Source organism: Fulmarus glacialis, unplaced genomic scaffold (assembly GCF_000690835.1).
Source record: "Fulmarus glacialis isolate BGI_N327 unplaced genomic scaffold, ASM69083v1 scaffold7834, whole genome shotgun sequence".
NCBI classification, from domain to species: Eukaryota; Metazoa; Chordata; class Aves; order Procellariiformes; family Procellariidae; genus Fulmarus; species Fulmarus glacialis.
The window spans coordinates 98,187-117,117 of record NW_009209951.1 but is presented as its reverse complement, the minus strand read 5'-3'; the positions used below and the strand labels follow the sequence as shown (position 1 = coordinate 117,117).

The 18,931-nt window shown below is 42.5% G+C and overlaps 1 protein-coding gene across 1 annotated transcript in view; it reads left to right on the top strand.

Annotated features, from left to right (window-relative positions):
• TBXAS1 (thromboxane A synthase 1 (platelet)) overlaps nucleotides 1-18,931 on the top strand; it is a 230,740-nt gene that overhangs the window by 119,381 nt on the left and 92,428 nt on the right. Inside the window, exons 5-6 of the mRNA XM_009577010.1 lie at nucleotides 10,836-10,952; nucleotides 18,319-18,407. Of these exons, the coding sequence (XP_009575305.1) occupies nucleotides 10,836-10,952; nucleotides 18,319-18,407 (206 nt within the window). The remainder of the gene's footprint in view (nucleotides 1-10,835; nucleotides 10,953-18,318; nucleotides 18,408-18,931) is intronic.

The window sequence follows — 18,931 nt, the reverse complement described above, 5'->3', positions numbered from 1 at the left end:
CCAGTTCCCCGTTGTCTTTCCGTGTGCGCCTGGCTGCTGTGGGGTTAATGCTCAGTGAAAGGTTGCAGGTGTTTCATTCTCAGGGCTGGCACACGCTCCTTCCCTGGGCGCTCGATAAAAGAGAATCTAAATCCCAAATGCTGCTCTGTCCTAGGGTGCGTTTGCTGAGCTTCCAGCTTGTCTACACCTGAAATGCTAGCGCTGGCTTTTTGGGCAACGTAGCGGGGGGAGAATTCAGGATCTGACCCATCCCTCTAGTTCCATGTTATGGTGACAACGCAGTAAAACTGCAGCAATGGGGTGGTGAAACAGGCCCTCCAAACGCTGTGTCGCCTGAAGGAGAATTGTTTTGCAAGAAAGGGATTGGTGAGCTCTGGGGCGAGAGCTCCAGTCTGCGGGGTTTTGGGCTGTTTTTAAATTTTGTCTTATCCTAGAACTCTTAAGATGACAGGATATGGTGATGTGCTTCACGCTTCATAATCCGCACTGCTTGCTATTACAAGCCTAATATGTTTGAGAATGCAAAAGTAGCTGATACTGTTAATTTATTTTGAACAAGGTACTTGCTGATACTCAGAGGAGCATTTTAGCTGCTCTCCTGGAAGAAATCAAATAAGAGCGATGTGAGGAACAGTCTGGTTACAGGTTGTTTGGGAAGTGAGGCTGTTTTACTGAAATTGCGAGCTCCAGGGAACTCATGATAAGTCCTGTAATATTATCTGTACGCAATAGGACTTTATCTTATGACAAACACTTAATTCTCAATGTGCTCAAATTAATTTGTGAGAGTCAAATGAACAAATGCTATTTCATATAAGCATTATAAGCATGTTTTGACATGCTTTGATAAATTGGGATTTTTTTTTTTTTTTTACTTGATTGAAACCAGACAAATAACCACAAATATGAAATCTTGGAAGATAAAATCCTGAAAGTGTGCTATGCAACTACTTACAAAGTTTTATAGCCTAGCTCTTCTTGAGGGACAAATAAGTGAGGAACGCAAGCAGCTACTACAATCAGGAAAATGCATTAGTTTTTTGACAGATAGATGTGGAGATCTTAATACATGAAGTTTGTTTTTTTCCCTGATGTGTAAATATACACTTAATGTAATTAGAAACAATTGTGAAGTAGCAGGCAGGGAATTCAAATTCTTCAGTTAAGCGGATATTGCAAATGTGATTTGTTGACAGCTTGTCGTGCTGCCATTACAGCTGACCTGGAGTTTTCTTTCTGAATGACTATTCAAAGGAAAACTAACATAAAAAGAGGCATACTTGGCCAGGGAGTGCTCTGTCTCTGACTAGCAGCAGATGCTTAGAGAAAGAGCAGAACAGGGCAAGGGCAGAGTGGTATTTCCTATAGAATAGCCCCCTAACGTCTGACTGTCCATGGCTTTTGGACTTCCTGAGCTGGAGGTTGCATCCATGTTTTTAATTTTTAATAGCCTTTTTCTTCCAGTAGTTTGATTTAAATAGCATCTTGAACCCATTTGTATTTTTGAAAACCATGAGGAGTCTTCACAAGCAAACTTTTATTTTCTTTTTTTGACGTTGTTTTCAAATTTCCATTTTGGCATTGTGGGGAAAAAAGGTGAAATACTTTTTCCTTGAGTTGTTTCGCACGTACCGGAGATCATTGGTCTGAAATACTGATTCCAAATGTTCTGTTTCAAATTAGATAAATGACAGTTTGAAATATATTTTGTTTATCAGGATGTTGTCACACAGGAAATGGGGTATTAGGCAACAACTTTTAGGTGCTGCATGGGAACTTGGAAGACTGATAGAAACCCTTTAAAAAGACTCTCAGCTTTAGGTCATAGTTTACTACTTACTCACTTGTTTACTTTTAGTGTTTCTCAGTGCTTTGAGATTTTAAGCTAGACTGGCCTGTTTATAATTTTATTTCTATATTACAACATCTGAGTGAAAGAGGTCAAACCAAAATTGTCAATAAAATATGAAATACATGAAAAAGTGACATTTTTATTATATACTCTGCTCTGAAGATACGTTTTGCATACAAGTAATATTTTTAAACTAAGTCATTGGTAAGTCTCCTCTTCACCTGACTAGTTTCCCTCTGCTAGTAATCAGAAAGTCTTAAGCACTTAACCCCCATTTGAGGAGCTTAATTTGGAAATACAGATTAAAAACCCTTGCTCAGCCATATCTAGTGCTTGGAAGTGTCTTTGAGTCCCTTGGAACTGGTGATTTCAACACCAATATTTCTCAGGCACCTGCAATTCTTTTTCTAAGTATCATCAAAAGCACTTTGATGCCAAAGTGCTTAGCAGTTTTGAGACCTACCTCGTATTCAGCCTGGGAGACCTATGCACATGATGTTTCAAGAGATGGACCTCACAGGTACCTTCGAAACTGGCTGGTGGTTCAGGCTCTGAAGAAAAAGTAGCAGCAGCAAACACGTTCCTTCGAGTCACAAGAGAAAGTGATGGAACTGGGCCTCTTCAATACAGTCCTCGGTGACAAGGGGGGCTGCCCAGAGTGCATGAAAAAGGCTTTCATGCATTTTTCTCCTGGAAATCATTCCAAGGTGCTCATCTCATCTCCCTGGTGAGTGCCCTACCTAGCAACCTGTAGGTAATTCTTGGGGAAGATGCACTTGCAGCCTTATGTGTTGAAGCTACTCCACATTCCATGCAGTCTTTGGCATTCATGGTAGAGAAGTTAGTGAATCTCTGCAATAGGGTAGTCATCTGGATCAGGGAGGCCACTACTACAAAATGTTGCTGATCACAGAGGCCAAGGTTTCAGATATTACTGCAAAATATTACTCAAGTATCTATCTAATGACAGTTTTATATAAACAGACCTTGGAGAGGGACTGGGACTGTAGCCCATTTCACAAGGGGAATGAATGCTCTAAGTCCAGTCTCAGTTCACTCCTAAATATTCCCTGACAAGGACAGGAGGGTTTGGGTCTATCCTGCCCGGCACCTTGCCCTAGCCTGTACTCCTGCTGTGATAGTTCTTTCCTTCTTCATTATTCTTATTTCCTTACTCTTCTTCCCATCCTTCTCCCCAGGAAGGAATTACAATTTTTTCTCCCATGTGTGAGTTCGGTTTCCTCAGTGATGTTATGAAAGGGAGTCACCGCCATGACTTCCTTCACTTTTCAGTTGAAATAAAGGGAGTAATCCCTGATCACAGCTGTAGTGGCCTCTCTTCTGGAGTGCATTGTGTTATGATGTTCATGAGAAGGGAGGTGGTGGAGCCCTAGGGAGGTGTGGGACTCTTTCTCAATTGCTGTCACAGCAGCTTGGACAACTCTGTTCTCAGCTTTGGTGAATCCTCTTCTGAGGTATCTAACTGCAGACCCAAGGCATTTGGGTAAGGATTAAGACAGGGTCAGCAGCCTAGAGGACAGGCAGTGGGAGGCTGAGTAGTACTTACAATCTCTCTTGGTATATTCTCCAGAATCTCCAAGGGTGCTGCAGCGATGTCTCTGAATGAGCAGACGATGCAATATGATGTTCCTATGTAACGGAAGGATCTAGCCCAAGTTCTTATGAGCATTGCCTGCCATTCCTATGTATGCCAATGATTAAAAGCATGGGAATATATCTGTAGCAAATGTTATTGGGGACTGTTTTTCTCCAAATTCTCCTTACATTCCTGTAAAAGGAAACTTCTGGTCCTCAACCTTTCCTCTAGGAAAAGTGTGCATAATCAGAGAGGCTTTTAAAAGTCTTATGACTTTATGCAATATGAAAAAGTCCAGTTACGTCAGTTGGAAAGTAGATTTAAACACTGTGTTTAAAACTGCTTCTCAGCACAGCAGAAACTGCGTATAGAGCACAGGTTCTCTAGTACAACCTGAATTTGTTTGTAATACCAAAACTCCTAATTAATTGACAGTAAATACTTTTTTCTTTGGTTTGATTGTTTTAACCCCAAATATGCAAACTCACCACCATATGCAAACTGATGAAAGCGTGGACTTAATTTTGATCCTCCTTACACCAACAAATGGAATGATGTGTGACTTGCATCAGTCTGGGTCAGACTGCAGGAGGCCATATGTGTTTATTTTAGCATTTATGAATGGTTATATTTACCTCATTGCAATGACTCGCTTTGGTTTCTATTGACAAAACCATGACTTAAGAGAATATTTGCGAAGACAAGAACAGATGTTTCCAGGCTGCTTGCCACAGAGAGAAAAAAAGCCAGTATTTACTTGTAAGCTGGTGTTGGCTGTGCCATTTTTCCAATGAGTAATGATGAACAGTAGCCATTAGTCAGTTGCTGAAGATCCTGACTTGACAACAAAGACATGGGCTTGGAAATGCCTTTTTGTATAGTCTGATCTATACAGTAGAGTGGAAGACAATTGCTATAATCACTGAAACCAATTCCACCTTGTAACACACTTTTGAAGTATCTGAATGACCAAGGAGAACCTAAAAGCTTCATGAAATAGATAATGCATGGATATTTTCTCCCCTTCTCTGCAAGCATGTTGGTTTCAAATTAAGCTAAAAACTTTTACTAGACACTTTTATGAAATTGCAGAGCAACATAAGCTTTTTGGAGTTAGTTTGGTGATTTTCTTTTTCCCTCTGCAGCCATAAGAACACCTCCTAAATCATAGATACTAAAATCAAACTTTTACAGAGGGGGAAAATGTGTAATAGACTATCAGCAGGGTTAATGATGATCTGGGAGGGGTTTTGGGAAAGCGTTTGTGAAGAAATGTGTGTGCACAGTTTTAATGGTCAAGGAAAGACTGACTTCAGTCACCTGGGAGTGGCAACGTGGGGTGTGTGGCATCTGAGGATTTGGATATGGAGTTTTTGGAAAGGCAAATGAAGAGTGAGCCCGCTCTGGGAGAGACACCGCCTGTGTGTAGCAATGGCCTCTGGTGTCATATGGGTGGGGGGCCCCTCGCAGGCGGAGCAGAGGAGTGGGACAGACCCAGTGGTCTCCGACACTGGTGCTCAGTGGGCAATGCCAGGCCTTTGCCCTCCATGAAAGCTGTGATCTTTGGGTAAGGAATTGAGTCTTGCTCCAATATAATGATGATTTTTGAAGAGAAAAGTGATACATGTGTTGAAGAGATGTGGCTATAACATCTGTGTAAGCAGGAACCTGCTAGATGGAAATGATAATGAACTACAGGGTACATGACATAAAGCAACTCTGTTTTGTTTTTCATAACATGCAACACGGTGCTCTCCTAGTTCAACCAGAAGCCACTACACAAGGTGTCTTCGAATGTCATGAATGCAGGAAGAGCTGAGCATGACTTTTCCTCTTACAAAACACCAAGCAAGTTTGAAGGAATATACTGTATCAGTTTACCAACAAGGAATTTTTAAAACTAATATATGGAGGCATCTTCTGCCTTCCCACTTTCGTGAACCACTTACTGCAGGCTTGGTAAGATGTATTCCTGGAGATATCGCAGGGGGGTGTTTCTGTTACTTTTTTTAATAGTAAGTGTTATGTTGATCTGTAAGTGTCATGCCACTGCTACTGGCTGGATGAAATACCATCTGAGTGGTTCATGGGCGTACTGGTTCCACCTGCTGGCTGACCTGGTGGTGATGACCTGTCAATCAAATGGTACAAGCAGGGCTGAACAAGTAATCTTATGAAAAGATTTTACGAATAATTCCTGTCTGAGGGATGGGGATAGAGCCTTGTCTTCGTGCTACAAACTTTCTCTCTGGTTTTTCATTAAATTTCATTTCATTAAATTCAATTTAAATATGCACTTTCTTAAGCAGGGTGGCAATACCTAATCATTTTTAGCAAGACAAGGACAGCAACCCTCTTTGAAAATAAGATGAACAAATTAACTCACTGATGTGCCAGTGCTGCTGCTTGCTCATCACTTCAGGACCTCACCCAGGGAGAAAAAGCCGAGACCCGTTCCCCCTAAAGCTATCACAGATACTGCATGGCATGACCAAGAGCTGGGAGAAGGACGACCCCTTGCATTGGGAACATACCCCAAAAATTTCCCCAAAGAGGGAAAAGGGTGGGGGTGGGGGGAACCCAGAGCTGGACTTAACCCTGGTTACTGCAATGTCCATGAGTACAGAAGAAAGGCTGGAGGTGAGAGGAGTGAATGGCTCTCATTAGCATGGGTTGTAGGGTTGAGAGTAGGGCTGAAATTCAGGGGAGCGTGGGCATGGGATTCCAGTTAAAGTTCGATGCTGCAAAGCCTGCAGGGCTAGAAGAAAGCTGAGGACTTACATGAAGGAAAATGGTGTTTGCTAGGTATGACTAATGCCAGAATTAATGTTGGAGTTACTGTTAGGATTTGGGATTTTGGGTGCTCTAGAGCTTAGTTCCTTGTTTGAATCTTACCAGGCTTTCAGTGCTGAGGGTTGGCTCCAGCAGAAGTAAATCTTTTTTAATTGGTTTTGTTAGCACTAGGCTATGATTAAGTTTAAGTTTAAGATAACAAAGTTTCTGAAATCCTGTTTTATAGACTTTCATTTCTTTCTGTGTTGTCAAAGCACGTGGAGTAGATTAGCAGCTGGTTCTATGGAGGTGAATGCTTTATATTGTAGGTTTTGGAGCTAGTAGGTTTTTAAAGGTCTTTAGAGGTGCCCTTTAGATTCTTTGAAGATTCACCTATTCAGAATATTTTAAGAGTGCGTGGCTGCATTAGCTTTCTTCTGCTGGTTGCAAACCTTCATCCCGCATTTTTTTACCAAAGGAAGAAGAGAAGGTTTCTGAGGGAACATCACGGTGCTGCTACCCTTCCTCCTGCTCCAGGCAGTCATTGCTGGCTGCCAGAGGTTCAGTCTAGTGACAAACTCAGAAAAGGAGCAAATGATTTATGAATCACACAAGGCTACAGTTATACTCCAGAATAAAACAGAGACAGGATATTAGTGCATCAGTAGGTCCTACAGATGTCCATATTGACATGCTGCTTAGCATGGTTTTGTCCTGTATCGATTAATTGTCCCCCAGGCGTGGTCTGGGCACAGTTCAGGCGGTGAACATGCACCATGATCATAAGCAGTTTGGATGTGGCCGTTCCTTTCAAGAAAGTGATTTAAACTCAGGAACAGGAGGTGTTCTGTACCGCTTGGCCTCAGAGCCAGAGAAGAGTCGCTTGCCTGAATTATTTAGTAATACACAGCAAGCCAAGTTGACTCAGGGACAAACAAGCCAATAACTGGGTCTGAAGGGTCAGCCTAAGGAACAGCTTAATGGGGAGGGAGTTCTTGCATCAATTGCAGAGATGCTGCTCATCTGCAAACGTTATTTTGTTTTCTGTTTTAAAAGCACTGGTGTTTTAAAGGATTTGTTTGGAAGCAAATCCCTCCAATTTTCTTTGTTGTTTCTGATGGATGTCTGTGATTGTGGGAACTCGGTAGCACTGTGCAGGTATGCTGCAGCAGATTACCATGCTGCCAGTAGTTTTCATGCAGCATTACTGTACCACGGTCAGAAATGGTTGATTACACGGGAGAAGGAAGCGCAGAGCAGTTGTTGAGTATTTAGATAATGCTAGATGGAATAGGAGTCTGATTGCATTTGACTTAAAAGCAACCTCCATCCCCGCCTAAAAACCAAAATCCCACCCCTGAAAATATTACAGCTGCCTCCCATGGTAATTTTTTTAGTGATTTTTATAGGCTCAAGAATTCTCAGATACAGCTAGTGCTTCGTCTATTCGGAGAGAGGTGACACTTCATCTTTCACTAAGATACTTCAGGCTCATTCTCATACCAAATCCATTTTCATTCCTACTATATGAACCTATAACATAGGTTATGCAATTAGGAGGAAAGTGTTTGCAGAAACGATGAGGAAAACCTGATAAATGAAATCGGCTATACACTGTCAGTCACGCTGATGCTATTCCAATAAACACAAACGTGTTTGTGTGCCCAGTTTAAAGAGACTGAATAAAATAATTTATAGCCAAAATTGTCTTTCCTTTGTTGCAGCGTTTATATGTATATAATACCATACACACCAAAAATAAGTTAAGGGAGCATTACTGACATAAAGTAGTGCTAAAAAGGCAATGCTATGTTTAGTGTTGTAGTTATAACATTATAGTTAACAGGCTTTTTGGTCAGTAACCAGGCCCCTCTCTGTGAATGCGCTATAAACAGTCTTTATGCAATTAGGAGCATTTCTTAAGGTGAATGTTTGGTTTTAGGAAAGGGTTTTGCTTTCAAGGCAAATGCAGTCAGATTTATATTGCATCTGTTATTATCTAAGTGGAGCCTTGTCTTCCAGAGGAGATTTGTCTTACAGAATGCACAGACTGGGCAGCCTTCAATTTAGGAGTGGATGCAAAATACTTTTCCAAGTGTTGCCCTATAATTTTTTCCTTTTTTTTTTTTTTTCTCCTGTACACTATTCAAACCTTGCTTGGAAGACAAAATCAGTCATTTCCTTGTGGGAATTGTTATTCTGCTCTTTCGCTGTAGTTTCTGAGTGCCTCAGAAATGTTAATGTATCGTTAGCAGTTCTGAGGAGGTGATGTGATATCTTCACTTTGTAAATCAGGAGTGAAGGCTGGTGGTTGAAGCACAGGACCGAGAATGTTTGCTAATTTGGGGGCTCCATTCAATGACCTGATTTCTTGGACTAATGCGTTTTGTGTGATCAAGGCACATTCCCTGTTGTTGATTTCAGTGGCATTAGTGAGTGCTCAGGAGCTCTGCAATCAGCCTCTGGGCTTGAAACTGAAGACCAAAGAAATAAGGAATACTTATTTGGTGACCAGCTGAGTCAAGATTTAGTGTAAAGGGCTTCCCTAGAAGCACATAACAACTGTGGAGCAGAGGCTAGCATACAGTACTTTCTCCAAGGATGATGCGCATTTCCAGTTGTCCAGAGCCTCTTTCTTCTGATTCTACTATGCCTTTCAATATCTGTAACAAATGAGGCAGCGCTCCATCGAGTGATGGTCTCTCTAGCTGCACTTCTGATTCTCAGAACAGATACCTACTGGCAAGTTAGAAAACAGAACATTTCTTTAAAGAGGGTACTCAGAGAAAACAGTCCAAACCACTTCAGCTTTGACAGCCTGTTCCAAATTTTCCTTGTTATTGCACAAAATAGGATATTCTATGTATACATTAAAAATGTGCCCATATTTTATCTTACAGTAGTCATTTGATGAGAGTACCTGAGTCAGTTCTTCCTTCAGCTTAATATCCTGTTACATACTCTTCTACTTGAAAACAGCTCATCTTTGCTCAAAGCTGGTCTGTAGTGTCAGCTCAGTGACATTAGTTTACTATACTGGGTAGTGTTGCTGAGAATGTAAAACTATCCCATTAGCCTGTTTGCAATATAAAATAGGCTTCTGCATTTTACAAGCTTATGCGGTGTAGCAAGATTCTGGCAAGTGTAAAGGAAAAAGGTGTTAAGGAGAGCTGGCAGCTTCTTAAAGAAAAGATATTAAGTGCAAACTCTTCCAATAAGGAAGAGAGTTAAGGAAGTGCAGTAGAAGACCAGTGTAGCTGAATTGTCAGCTCTTCATGGCCCCTGAAGAGAAGAAGTTTTTTTACAGAGTCGGTCAGATCTCCAAGGACAAGGAAAAAAAATAGCATGTAGGGACAATAAAATCAGAAGTCTTGAAGCACAAAACGAGATGAAAGTATCCAGGTGTGTAACAGGTGGTAAGAACGCGTTTTTCATGTACATTAGTAATAAAAGAAGGACTGAAAGAAAATGTTAGAGGGTAAAAGGGATCAACAGATGGCATTGGGAAGGCCAAAGTGTCTTTGGTTTGTTTGGGTCTTTCCCAGTAAAGTGGATACTGCTGCTGCTGATAACGTGAGGGACTGTACTGCCACTGCTACCCTGGGCGGGTAGACGGGGGCCTGGGTGCCAGAAGATCTCACATGCATAAATGATTGTCTCTGTACAGCCTGATATCTACAGAGGTGTACACCTTCCACCCCCACCCACCAATTTTAGGATGGTTTGTCTGGAGGACAGGTACAGTACCTGAAATACGGATTGAAGATGACTTGGAAAGGGTTTAGGAACAGTCCACTGTCAGAAGGGAAGCATGAGCTGGGAGGATCTGCTATGGGGCTGGACATATCCTGAGGCCTCTTCCAGGCGTAATTGCGTTGTTTTCTGACACGCTTCCTCTTTTTTATCCTTTTACTCCTTGGTGAATATCACTATTCTCTGGATTTCTTAGTTGGTGGGGAGGATTAAAATTTAGCAAATCCATAGCAGCCATCTTGGTACAGAACTTCATGGGGCAGTGCTTTAAACTACTATGTTTGATCAACTGCTGAAGCTGTAAGAGTCCCAGGCCACAACTTCTTAGTGGGAGTGTTTCTCATAGACAGAGTAAGGACTGGGACTTGCTTTCTAATCAACATATTTTCTGAAGACTTTTGAAATGCATGTAACAGTCTGACATACCAGCTGTCACCAGAAATTGTGTCCCCCACCGACACCCGCGTGCGGTGTGTTGGCACTCATGTCACACGGAGAGGGAGTGTTGACAGGTCCTCTTGCTAGTCACCTTAGAAAGGGAGGAAAGAAGCCAGGGTTCAGCAAAGCAGAACTGGCAATCGCAGGAGAACACCAGGAACGGCAGAACCAGAACAGTCTGAGCAAGGAGTTACTGGACTGGCCTGCGGCTTTTACAAGCCCATGAGGAAGTGCGTGCAGCAAAATGAGAAATTTTCTCCAGCCTCATCCATGTTTAGGTTGGTGTTTGGGACTGATTCGAGCCTCTCTTGTCATGGGACAGCAGTGCAACGCCATTCATGGCCAATCTTTCCGAGTTCCAGAGTCTCAAGTAGCTCTAGTTGCATTTGTGTTAAAACTGAATCGTGTTTTCTTTTGACTTAGAAGCCGAACTTGATTTCCAAGCCAATGCTTGACAGCATCCTTTGTCTTCGTGATGACAGATGGAAGTATGTCCGGAGCCTCCTGACCCCAGCCTTCAGCGATACCAAACTGAAAGAGGTAAGGTGTAGACAGTGCTGCTTTCATAATTTAGAAGACATAATCGTTTTCTTTTGTGCAGGCATCTACTTTATATAGATCCATATTAAGGATAGGTAGAACCTGCTACTTTGTGCTAGGTTATTTAGACCTGAAGAGCACATGCAGTGGAGCGTACGTATGGTGTGGTCCAGGTCATTGACTGCTGAAAATCAGAATAGCTCATCTGAAGATATGATCCTCTGTCTTTCTCTATATAAGCCAGCTTGTCCATAGAAGTGTAGCAAACTCAAAAAGGACCCTTACACCTTCCTCCCCCCACCCTGTTAGGAGTAAGCTAAAGTACAGGAAAGGTTATTGCTCCCAGTTGGAACATAGCTTTTTGTGATTTGCAGAGTCAGCAGCTCTCATGTTAACACGGGAACTGCTGTCAGTCTATTTTCATTTCTCTGTCTCCTTCCCCCCCCCATCCCCCCCTTTTATTCTTTAATCCTTTCATATAATAAAATAAGTCACTGGAACAGAATGTCATTGCCAGATAAATACCTCTGACTGAAAATAAATGTCTCTGCGATGACCTGCTGTTAATTTCCTATAAATGTCTCAGCATTTACTTAGTCATGGGAACCCATTACCCAGTAACAAAGTCCTATTCCAGTGACACGACATCTCTTAATTAAACACAGATAAATGATTGACTGGTTAAAGTCTTCTTTCAAGGAAAAAAAAAAAAAACACAATAAAAAACCACCTCTTCCTTTATGTATTTTATTCTGAAAGGGAACCATGCCTCACTCTGGTGCCCAGTCCTGGGTTGTAAAATTTTCCACTGGGCAGACGCTTGTGTTGTTTTGACATGCCGCTGTCGAAATCCACAGTAACATCTAAATGTGTCTGGCTCTCCCAGCCCTATAGACAGCGGTCGCTTAGCAACGCCGGCTGTCACCTCCTTATTATGGTAAATTCTAATTGGCCGCCAGCCTGGCGGAGATGCTGATTAATCACGACTGACAATGCCATTGGTTATGCGCCCCGACATTTGCTCTGTCACCGGCTCCATCGTGAAATTTTAGCGAGGCGAGGATGTTTAAATATGCAAGCTATCAGTTGCTCATGGCGTTGTGGGGAGAGGAGAGTTTTGCATTTTCCTAGCGGAAATTAATCTGCCTACTGCAGGTCGTCGGCTCTTTGCTGGCGGACTAACAAAAGATAAAGCTGCGCTCCCCTCAATTTGCGGAGAGCAACCTCTGCCGGCATCAGCCGGGGAGACTTTACGGAGGGGAGCGGTGAGGGCGAGCAGGCGGAGGCCCTGGGCGTCATGCTTTAGGGCCGGGCAGGCACAGGTTTGCAGGGTTTGACCGATTAAACCGGGGTGGGAGGAGAAGTCACGGTGCTCACTTTGCACTGCTTGGTGGTGGAGCTGCAACACAGGAAGAGGGTAGTGGTAGGAGGTAAAATGGAGGGCTGGCCAGTGCCTGGTAGCTGACTCACATGCGAAAATTGAGATCTTTATTTTTAGCCTGATAATCAGCTTTCCCTGTGCTGCCTCTTCCAAACTCTGTGGAAGGGGTGCGATTGTGTGGGCTCAGGGTGACCTGGAAATGGTCACTTTCTCCTCCCAGTCTACAGAAAGTGGGAGAACGAGGAGTGGGGAAGGTCTCTCTGAAAGGCCCAATTTTGTTCCTCTGTCCCATGTCTTCACCAGAAGACCGACCATCCCTACACAGAGAGACGCTTGCATTAAGTCCATGTGAGACTAAGAACCTCTTTTGAATGGATGCACTCTTCAGCCTTGCATTTCATTTTCTACCCAAATACATGAACAGTCCTGGGATTTGAAGTTAATGCAACTTAAGTCCTCGCCCATGTGCTTCTCTTGCTGTTGCTTAATTAAGAAGCCATACCAACACTTCTCAAAGGAAATCAATGCTCATTAATTATTATCTCGCTTTTTAACTCTCCCATATTTAGTACTCTCTCAGAACCTCTACAGCAGCATGGAAATAAAAATACCATATTCTAATATTGGCCATACTACAGAGTATGCGGAGTTATGTAGAAGACATCCTGTTTGTAATAAGCTCTTCCTCTCTACCTCAAAGGAGTTACAAATAAGCTAGTTTTGGTATTAATTTATTGCATAAGAACCTGGATATGTTGTTTTATACATATTTATAAATACCACTAGACACATTCCTCGTTTCTTCTCCTAAGACATTGATTCCTTTGCCACAGAGAGCTGAGCTCTGACAAAACCCTACACCAAAGTCTTCCTCTCTGTTCACTCTGGATGTCTGCTTTGCCTTCGTTCCCCTATGCAAACTCCCCGGTGACGCTGGAGAGACTGCAGACCTCCCGAGTAGCTTTGGAGAGTGGTTCCCCTTGAGCACCGCAGCCCCTAGTGCCACTCCAAACATAGACTTGTCTGTCTGGATGCTCTGAGAGAACTGGGAGCTATTAGCCTGTGACAGAGCAATAAATGTTAACAGCTCCTTGTGCTCCCCATAGCAATCACTTCAGATAAAAGATGCACAGAGGGCTGGAGACCTGAGTGTAGGTTCCTGATATCTCCATTTCAGAAACACAAGAATCTACTACTAGGCTAGAGGACAGCTTCAGCACTAGCAATAACAAAAAGCCGGTCATCCACTCTTTGGCCTGGCTGCTGGAGGACAAAACCCAAGACAGAGCTAGCGTATGTTGCTAAGGTTTGACCTGTAATGCCCCACAGAGGCATCTGGGTGCTGTGGGTGGGGACAGAGGCGTACTTTGCCCTTGTCTCTCCTTGGAAGCGGTGTGGTGTCACTGAGAAGTTCACTAAGCTTGAGGAATTTCCCCTTAGTTTGGCATAAATCTCCAACAGCCAGTCACCAAATGAGGAAAAGTTGATCCCAGAAATTTTGAAGTTTGCAAAGTTATGAGCAATTAACTGAAACTAGAGGTTATAGAGCTCTTGGGTAGCCAGTGTAGTGATTGCTGCGTGTACGCAGAGTTGTTTTCCTAACATTTTTCAAGATTTTCTGGCATCTTCTCCAGCTTTCTCTCTCTGTGTCCTCAATTTGTCTTTAAAAGCCGTGCACCGTTTCACTGTTGCTTTTATGGATTTCTATACATTGTGTGTTCTCCCTTTTTAATTTTCTTTTTCTAGCGAGTATGTAAAGATTAGTAAAGCAGTCCACTCCAACTGAAGGAAGGTTTGGCTCTAGATAACATTAAATTCAAATACTGTAGTGGTGAGCATAGCATAAATCAATAGACTTGTAAGCTTGATCCTGCTGTAGGATTTGGTAGCATCCCACATGAGATGCCACTGGAGTTGGTAGCAGATCTGATAATAAGCCCTTTCCAGTGAGACCCCCGAATGGACCTCATAATGGCATTGCTATGGGAGCACTAAGAATGAGAAATGAGAGATAGGAGGCAGGAGACCCAGAAGTTTCACTTCCAGCTCTGCCGTTGACTGCCTGCGGGTAATCTGGCAGAAGCTACTTAAATTCTCTGTGTGTGAAACAACTTTCATCTGTTAAATGGGAATAATACCGACCACTGAAAGTTGATCCAAGATGTAATTCATGAGGAACTGGTGAAGTAAAATACCTGGAGGTCCTTAAGTAAAAGACACCGGTGTTCCTGTCATGCTCTCCTCAGCTGTTATGTATTGAAACAAGCTGATGTGTTAGTGATCTTGCTGTAGCAATCTTGATTCCCTATTTAGTATTTCTTATTTTGTTTCTCTTCTTTTTGCTGCAGTGCCTGTGATGATCCTGCAGTTCTAGACCCCTTGTCAGACTTGATAAATAGTTTTGCTCTCTTTTACAACCAACACCAGCAGAAAACCTATTGATTTTATTCATTCTGATGGTGCTGCTGTAGTCTTGTCATCTTCTATCAGTATGCCGGGAATCCTCTCTTCCATTAAGCAACCATTAAAACAAAGCAGAACACAAAAATTAAAGAAGAGAGCACAGCATAATGTAGCATTGTGCTAAATAACCTGCAAAGTGGAGTTTGTGTTGAGGCATTTTCTTTCAAATGAAGGGAGACACAAAGCAGAACTTGTGATAACATGGCAGAGCAGTGCAGGAAAATCCTTTAGTGTCACTCTCAGGCATGTAGATCTTCCAGGTCCCACTAGGACATAAGATCTGGCAGCCCAGCCGTTGTGGTTTCCTTGATTTGCTCTTACTCTGCTTGCGCACATTGGTCAGAGGCATTTTGAAAGGGTCTCTCAAAGTGGCTACTGTTACTCAGCAAAGCGAGTGTGCGCGCCTGAGACAAAGCGAATCACTAACGAAAAAGCTGATATGTGAAGTGTGCATATCCTTCAGCCACAAGTCAGTGTCCGGTTGCGTTGCTCACTTTGGTAAGTTGTGCCCATGAATAGCACGGCCTCGCTGTGAGGTGATGGAAACAAATCCTCTCACAAACATCTTCCTGACACTCTGCTCTTTTCCTGGTTTTAGTCGGGGACTTGAAATCTGGTACAGAAGAAATTCTTACGTTAGGGATGTATCCTTTTTCCTTCTCCCTCCTTTATATTTCATCCCATTTGTGGGACAAGAAGCCCAACGTGACCTTTGTGTACTATATCTGAACAGTAAAGTCTCCAGTGTGTCTGTTTACAGTGAATATGATCCAGCCTTCTACTTTATAGTTTGGGTGCTAATAATAAGGGGAATAATAATAGTGAATACTGAGGACCACATCTAACTAGAGGAACGTGACTCTGATGCCGTTGAACAGTACGAACATCCCCATGCACTGTGCGTACGCAGAATCAGAAACTAATTGTTGTTACGTGCCAAATAGCATATTGGCAGGATTTATACAGCATCCTGGCATCATGAAAACCCTAACCCCAAATGCTCTTCTTTGGCAGAAAGAAAGAAATTTGGACTCTGGGCTACTCTTGCTATTAGATAACTGGCAGATCAAATATTTACAGGGACCATATTGTTTAGATTTTTCTTCATCCTGTTACTCTCAGCGAATCTGAAGACAGAGCAGCTGGGGTTTGTTTACCCACCAAGAACTGAATCCCAGGCAGGTTATGCAGCTTTTATGTTCTGACTGGCAAATCATAACGTATAGGAAGTTAGTGATACCCAAGGCGGTGCAGGTCAACATGTCTGTTTCTGTGCTGGTTTTCAAAGTTTGGTGTAGTTCACCTCCCCCAACACTACTTTATTTTTCTTGACAATTGAACAAAGAGTTTAAAGTGTTAAGGGACTTGAGAATGTTTCAGTCTGTGGTCTTTGTAGTTAACAATCTTGGACTAATTTATGTCCCTCAGGGGAATAAAAACCCAAATCCAAATCCAGGATTCCTGAGTAGATATCCCCCATAGCTTTCATATGCAAATAATTGTCTCATTGATATGACTCTGTCCTATCATGCTAACAATAAATCAAATCCATGTGCCCCCCTCCCCATTTTCCTGGTTAGATTTGCTAATGAAAATATCTTATGGGTAGAAATGATTTGCAACGGTATTTTGAAAGGCTGGTGGAATGTGGAAAGTGCAGAGGTGCTGTGAGATGCCCTGGCCGGGCGTACGTGCCCCTGCCATCTCTGCCAGCTGTTGGAAAGCAATAGCAACCAGCTGGGTGGTTGCAGGTCTGGTGATGTGATGAAGAATAAAAGAGAAAATAAGGCAATAAAAGGAAAATCTGAAATGATCACCATCTGTTTAGGAAACATCATACCTGTTAAAATACGGATTTTCATTTTGTTCTCCTTGACTGGTTCAGTTCATTGGAGGGGCTGGACCCAGAGATTATAAAGCATTTCACCTGGTTCAATCTGTTGAACAGAAATGTGTTAATTTTGTTGAATCACTTGAGAAGAAGCTCACTGCAGGCGACCTTCTTTAGAAAGCCAAAAGGGGAAGAAAACTGCCACATAACGTGGTGTGCACCTCCCAAACACATACCAGCTACTTTTACCGAATACTAATCTGGCTTCAGAATTGTCTTGTGAGACTGTGGCAAAGCCCAAATCAATCCGGCTTTGAACTGAAATAGCGACAACCTGCTCCGACCCATATAGGTACGGGACCTCGAGAGCAGCTAGACACATTTTTGACTCAGACTTCTGCCTTTGGAAAACATGTTGGATGCTCCCACGTTGGCCTTTTGACTGCGTATAGTCTTGCCCATGTGTTAGGATGGCAGTGTGCCTGTGCACAAAGTGTTATGCCAGTTTCACAGAGGTAGAAGTGCCAAGCAAAATGGACTTGGCTGGGTAGGCTGCATAGCTCTCGGAGTGTGGTGAGAGGCTGCAGTAAGTCTTTTTTGGTAACAAGAATGTCAAAGGAGTAGGACAAGTCTGTTCTCATGTTTGTTGACATCCGTATGCTGAAGGAGGTTGTTGAGGAAGGAAAGGCAGGTTTCTGTGCGTATGTCTGCTGATGCTTGGCATAATTGTTGAGGCAAGACTGTGGTATTAAATTATAGGCTAGAAGGATCTCTTGGCAGTCTATATGGAGAAAGAGCCGTAGCAGATAATGCCTTTAGGATCACGGCTGGATTGTTGCTATACCCTTCCTCTGCCCCCCAGTAGGTGTGATCAAGGCAAGTGTCTGATGCTTTTCATATGTAAAAAGTTAAAGAGAAAGAGAGAGAGAGACTTCAATGAGGTCTTGATGGTTGCCTATGTCATGGTTTCCATGAAGCACTAAAGAGGAGACCATTGCACTGTTAGCTACAGCCAGGCTGTGGGTAAGTCTACCTGACCATCACGTGTCAGTGACTGGAAAGACCCATGAGCTGAATAAATTCATGTAAACATCCATTTAATGGCATCACCACTCCAGAAAACCCGTTCCTCAGGTAGGAATAGCAGTTTGCCCTCAGCAACTTGTAGTGGTATACATGGTGCTTTTCTAATGTACGTGTTAAATCCCTCAAACTGAGGGACAGCAGGATGGAAATGCTGGGCCTCTGATACTAATATCTTTACAGGACTTTGGGACTATGGAAAATACTATTCCTTCTGCCCTGGAGCATATGTAGCCTAAATGTAATGTACTGTAAATATGGATCATGATAAATGATCAGTTGGAACAGGGAATTATTAAAAAGAGAGGGGGATGTCTTTGCTTGATAGCTGTCTGTGTATATAGCCACAGGTGGGCAAGAACCAAAGGTCAGGTAAGCAACAAAGCTTCTCATGTTTAGGCCCAGAGCTGGAGAAGGGCATCCCTGTAATGTTTAGGTTTATTTTTAGCAGACAGTCGCAACATTTCATCTTACCTGTGCAGAAGTGCCTGGCCACACCTGCAGAGGATCCTGAGAGCTCTGTCCCATCTACTGGATAAAACTAATTTAGAATTTTTTTTTTTTTTAACATTTTAATGTTTTTCACAATACAATGTGTTCCTTTCTAGATGACACCGCTAATAAACCAGGCCTGTGACGTCCTGCTGTGTAACTTGAAAGTCTATGCAGATTCTGGCAAAGCTTTTGATATCCAGAGGTATGTTCAACATGCCAGAAATTAGTAGCAGATTTAAAAAAAAAAAAAGGTCAATAGCAGCAGTTATTCTAAATATGCGCTTACTGCATAAAAGAAGATTTTTTTTTTCCCTCCCTTGCTTTTGTAAGTGGAGATCATAGTTTAATAGAGGATGTGTCTGATAGATGCCTTTTCTTCCTGGGGGCAGCCATTGCATACTTGAAAAGTAATTTTGGAAAAGCATCTAATGTATTTCTAGCTGTTGTTTAATGAAGTTTTAACAGCTGGAAGCAGAAAGGAAAGCTGCATCAGTCCCTGTCCAGTCTGCTCTCTACAGTCTGCCAATAATGTAAAAATATAGGAATTGATCTGGTATCAAATCCCTCTAGTCTATCACCCTCTTGCTTTTTTTATATGGGGTTTTTTGAGCGCTTAATCATTCTTACCACATTCCTCCTAACCCCCTCTAATGGCACGCTAGCCTTTTGTGAAACGACGGGATCGGTACTCTAGATGAGAATGCATCACTGATTTATAAAACGACA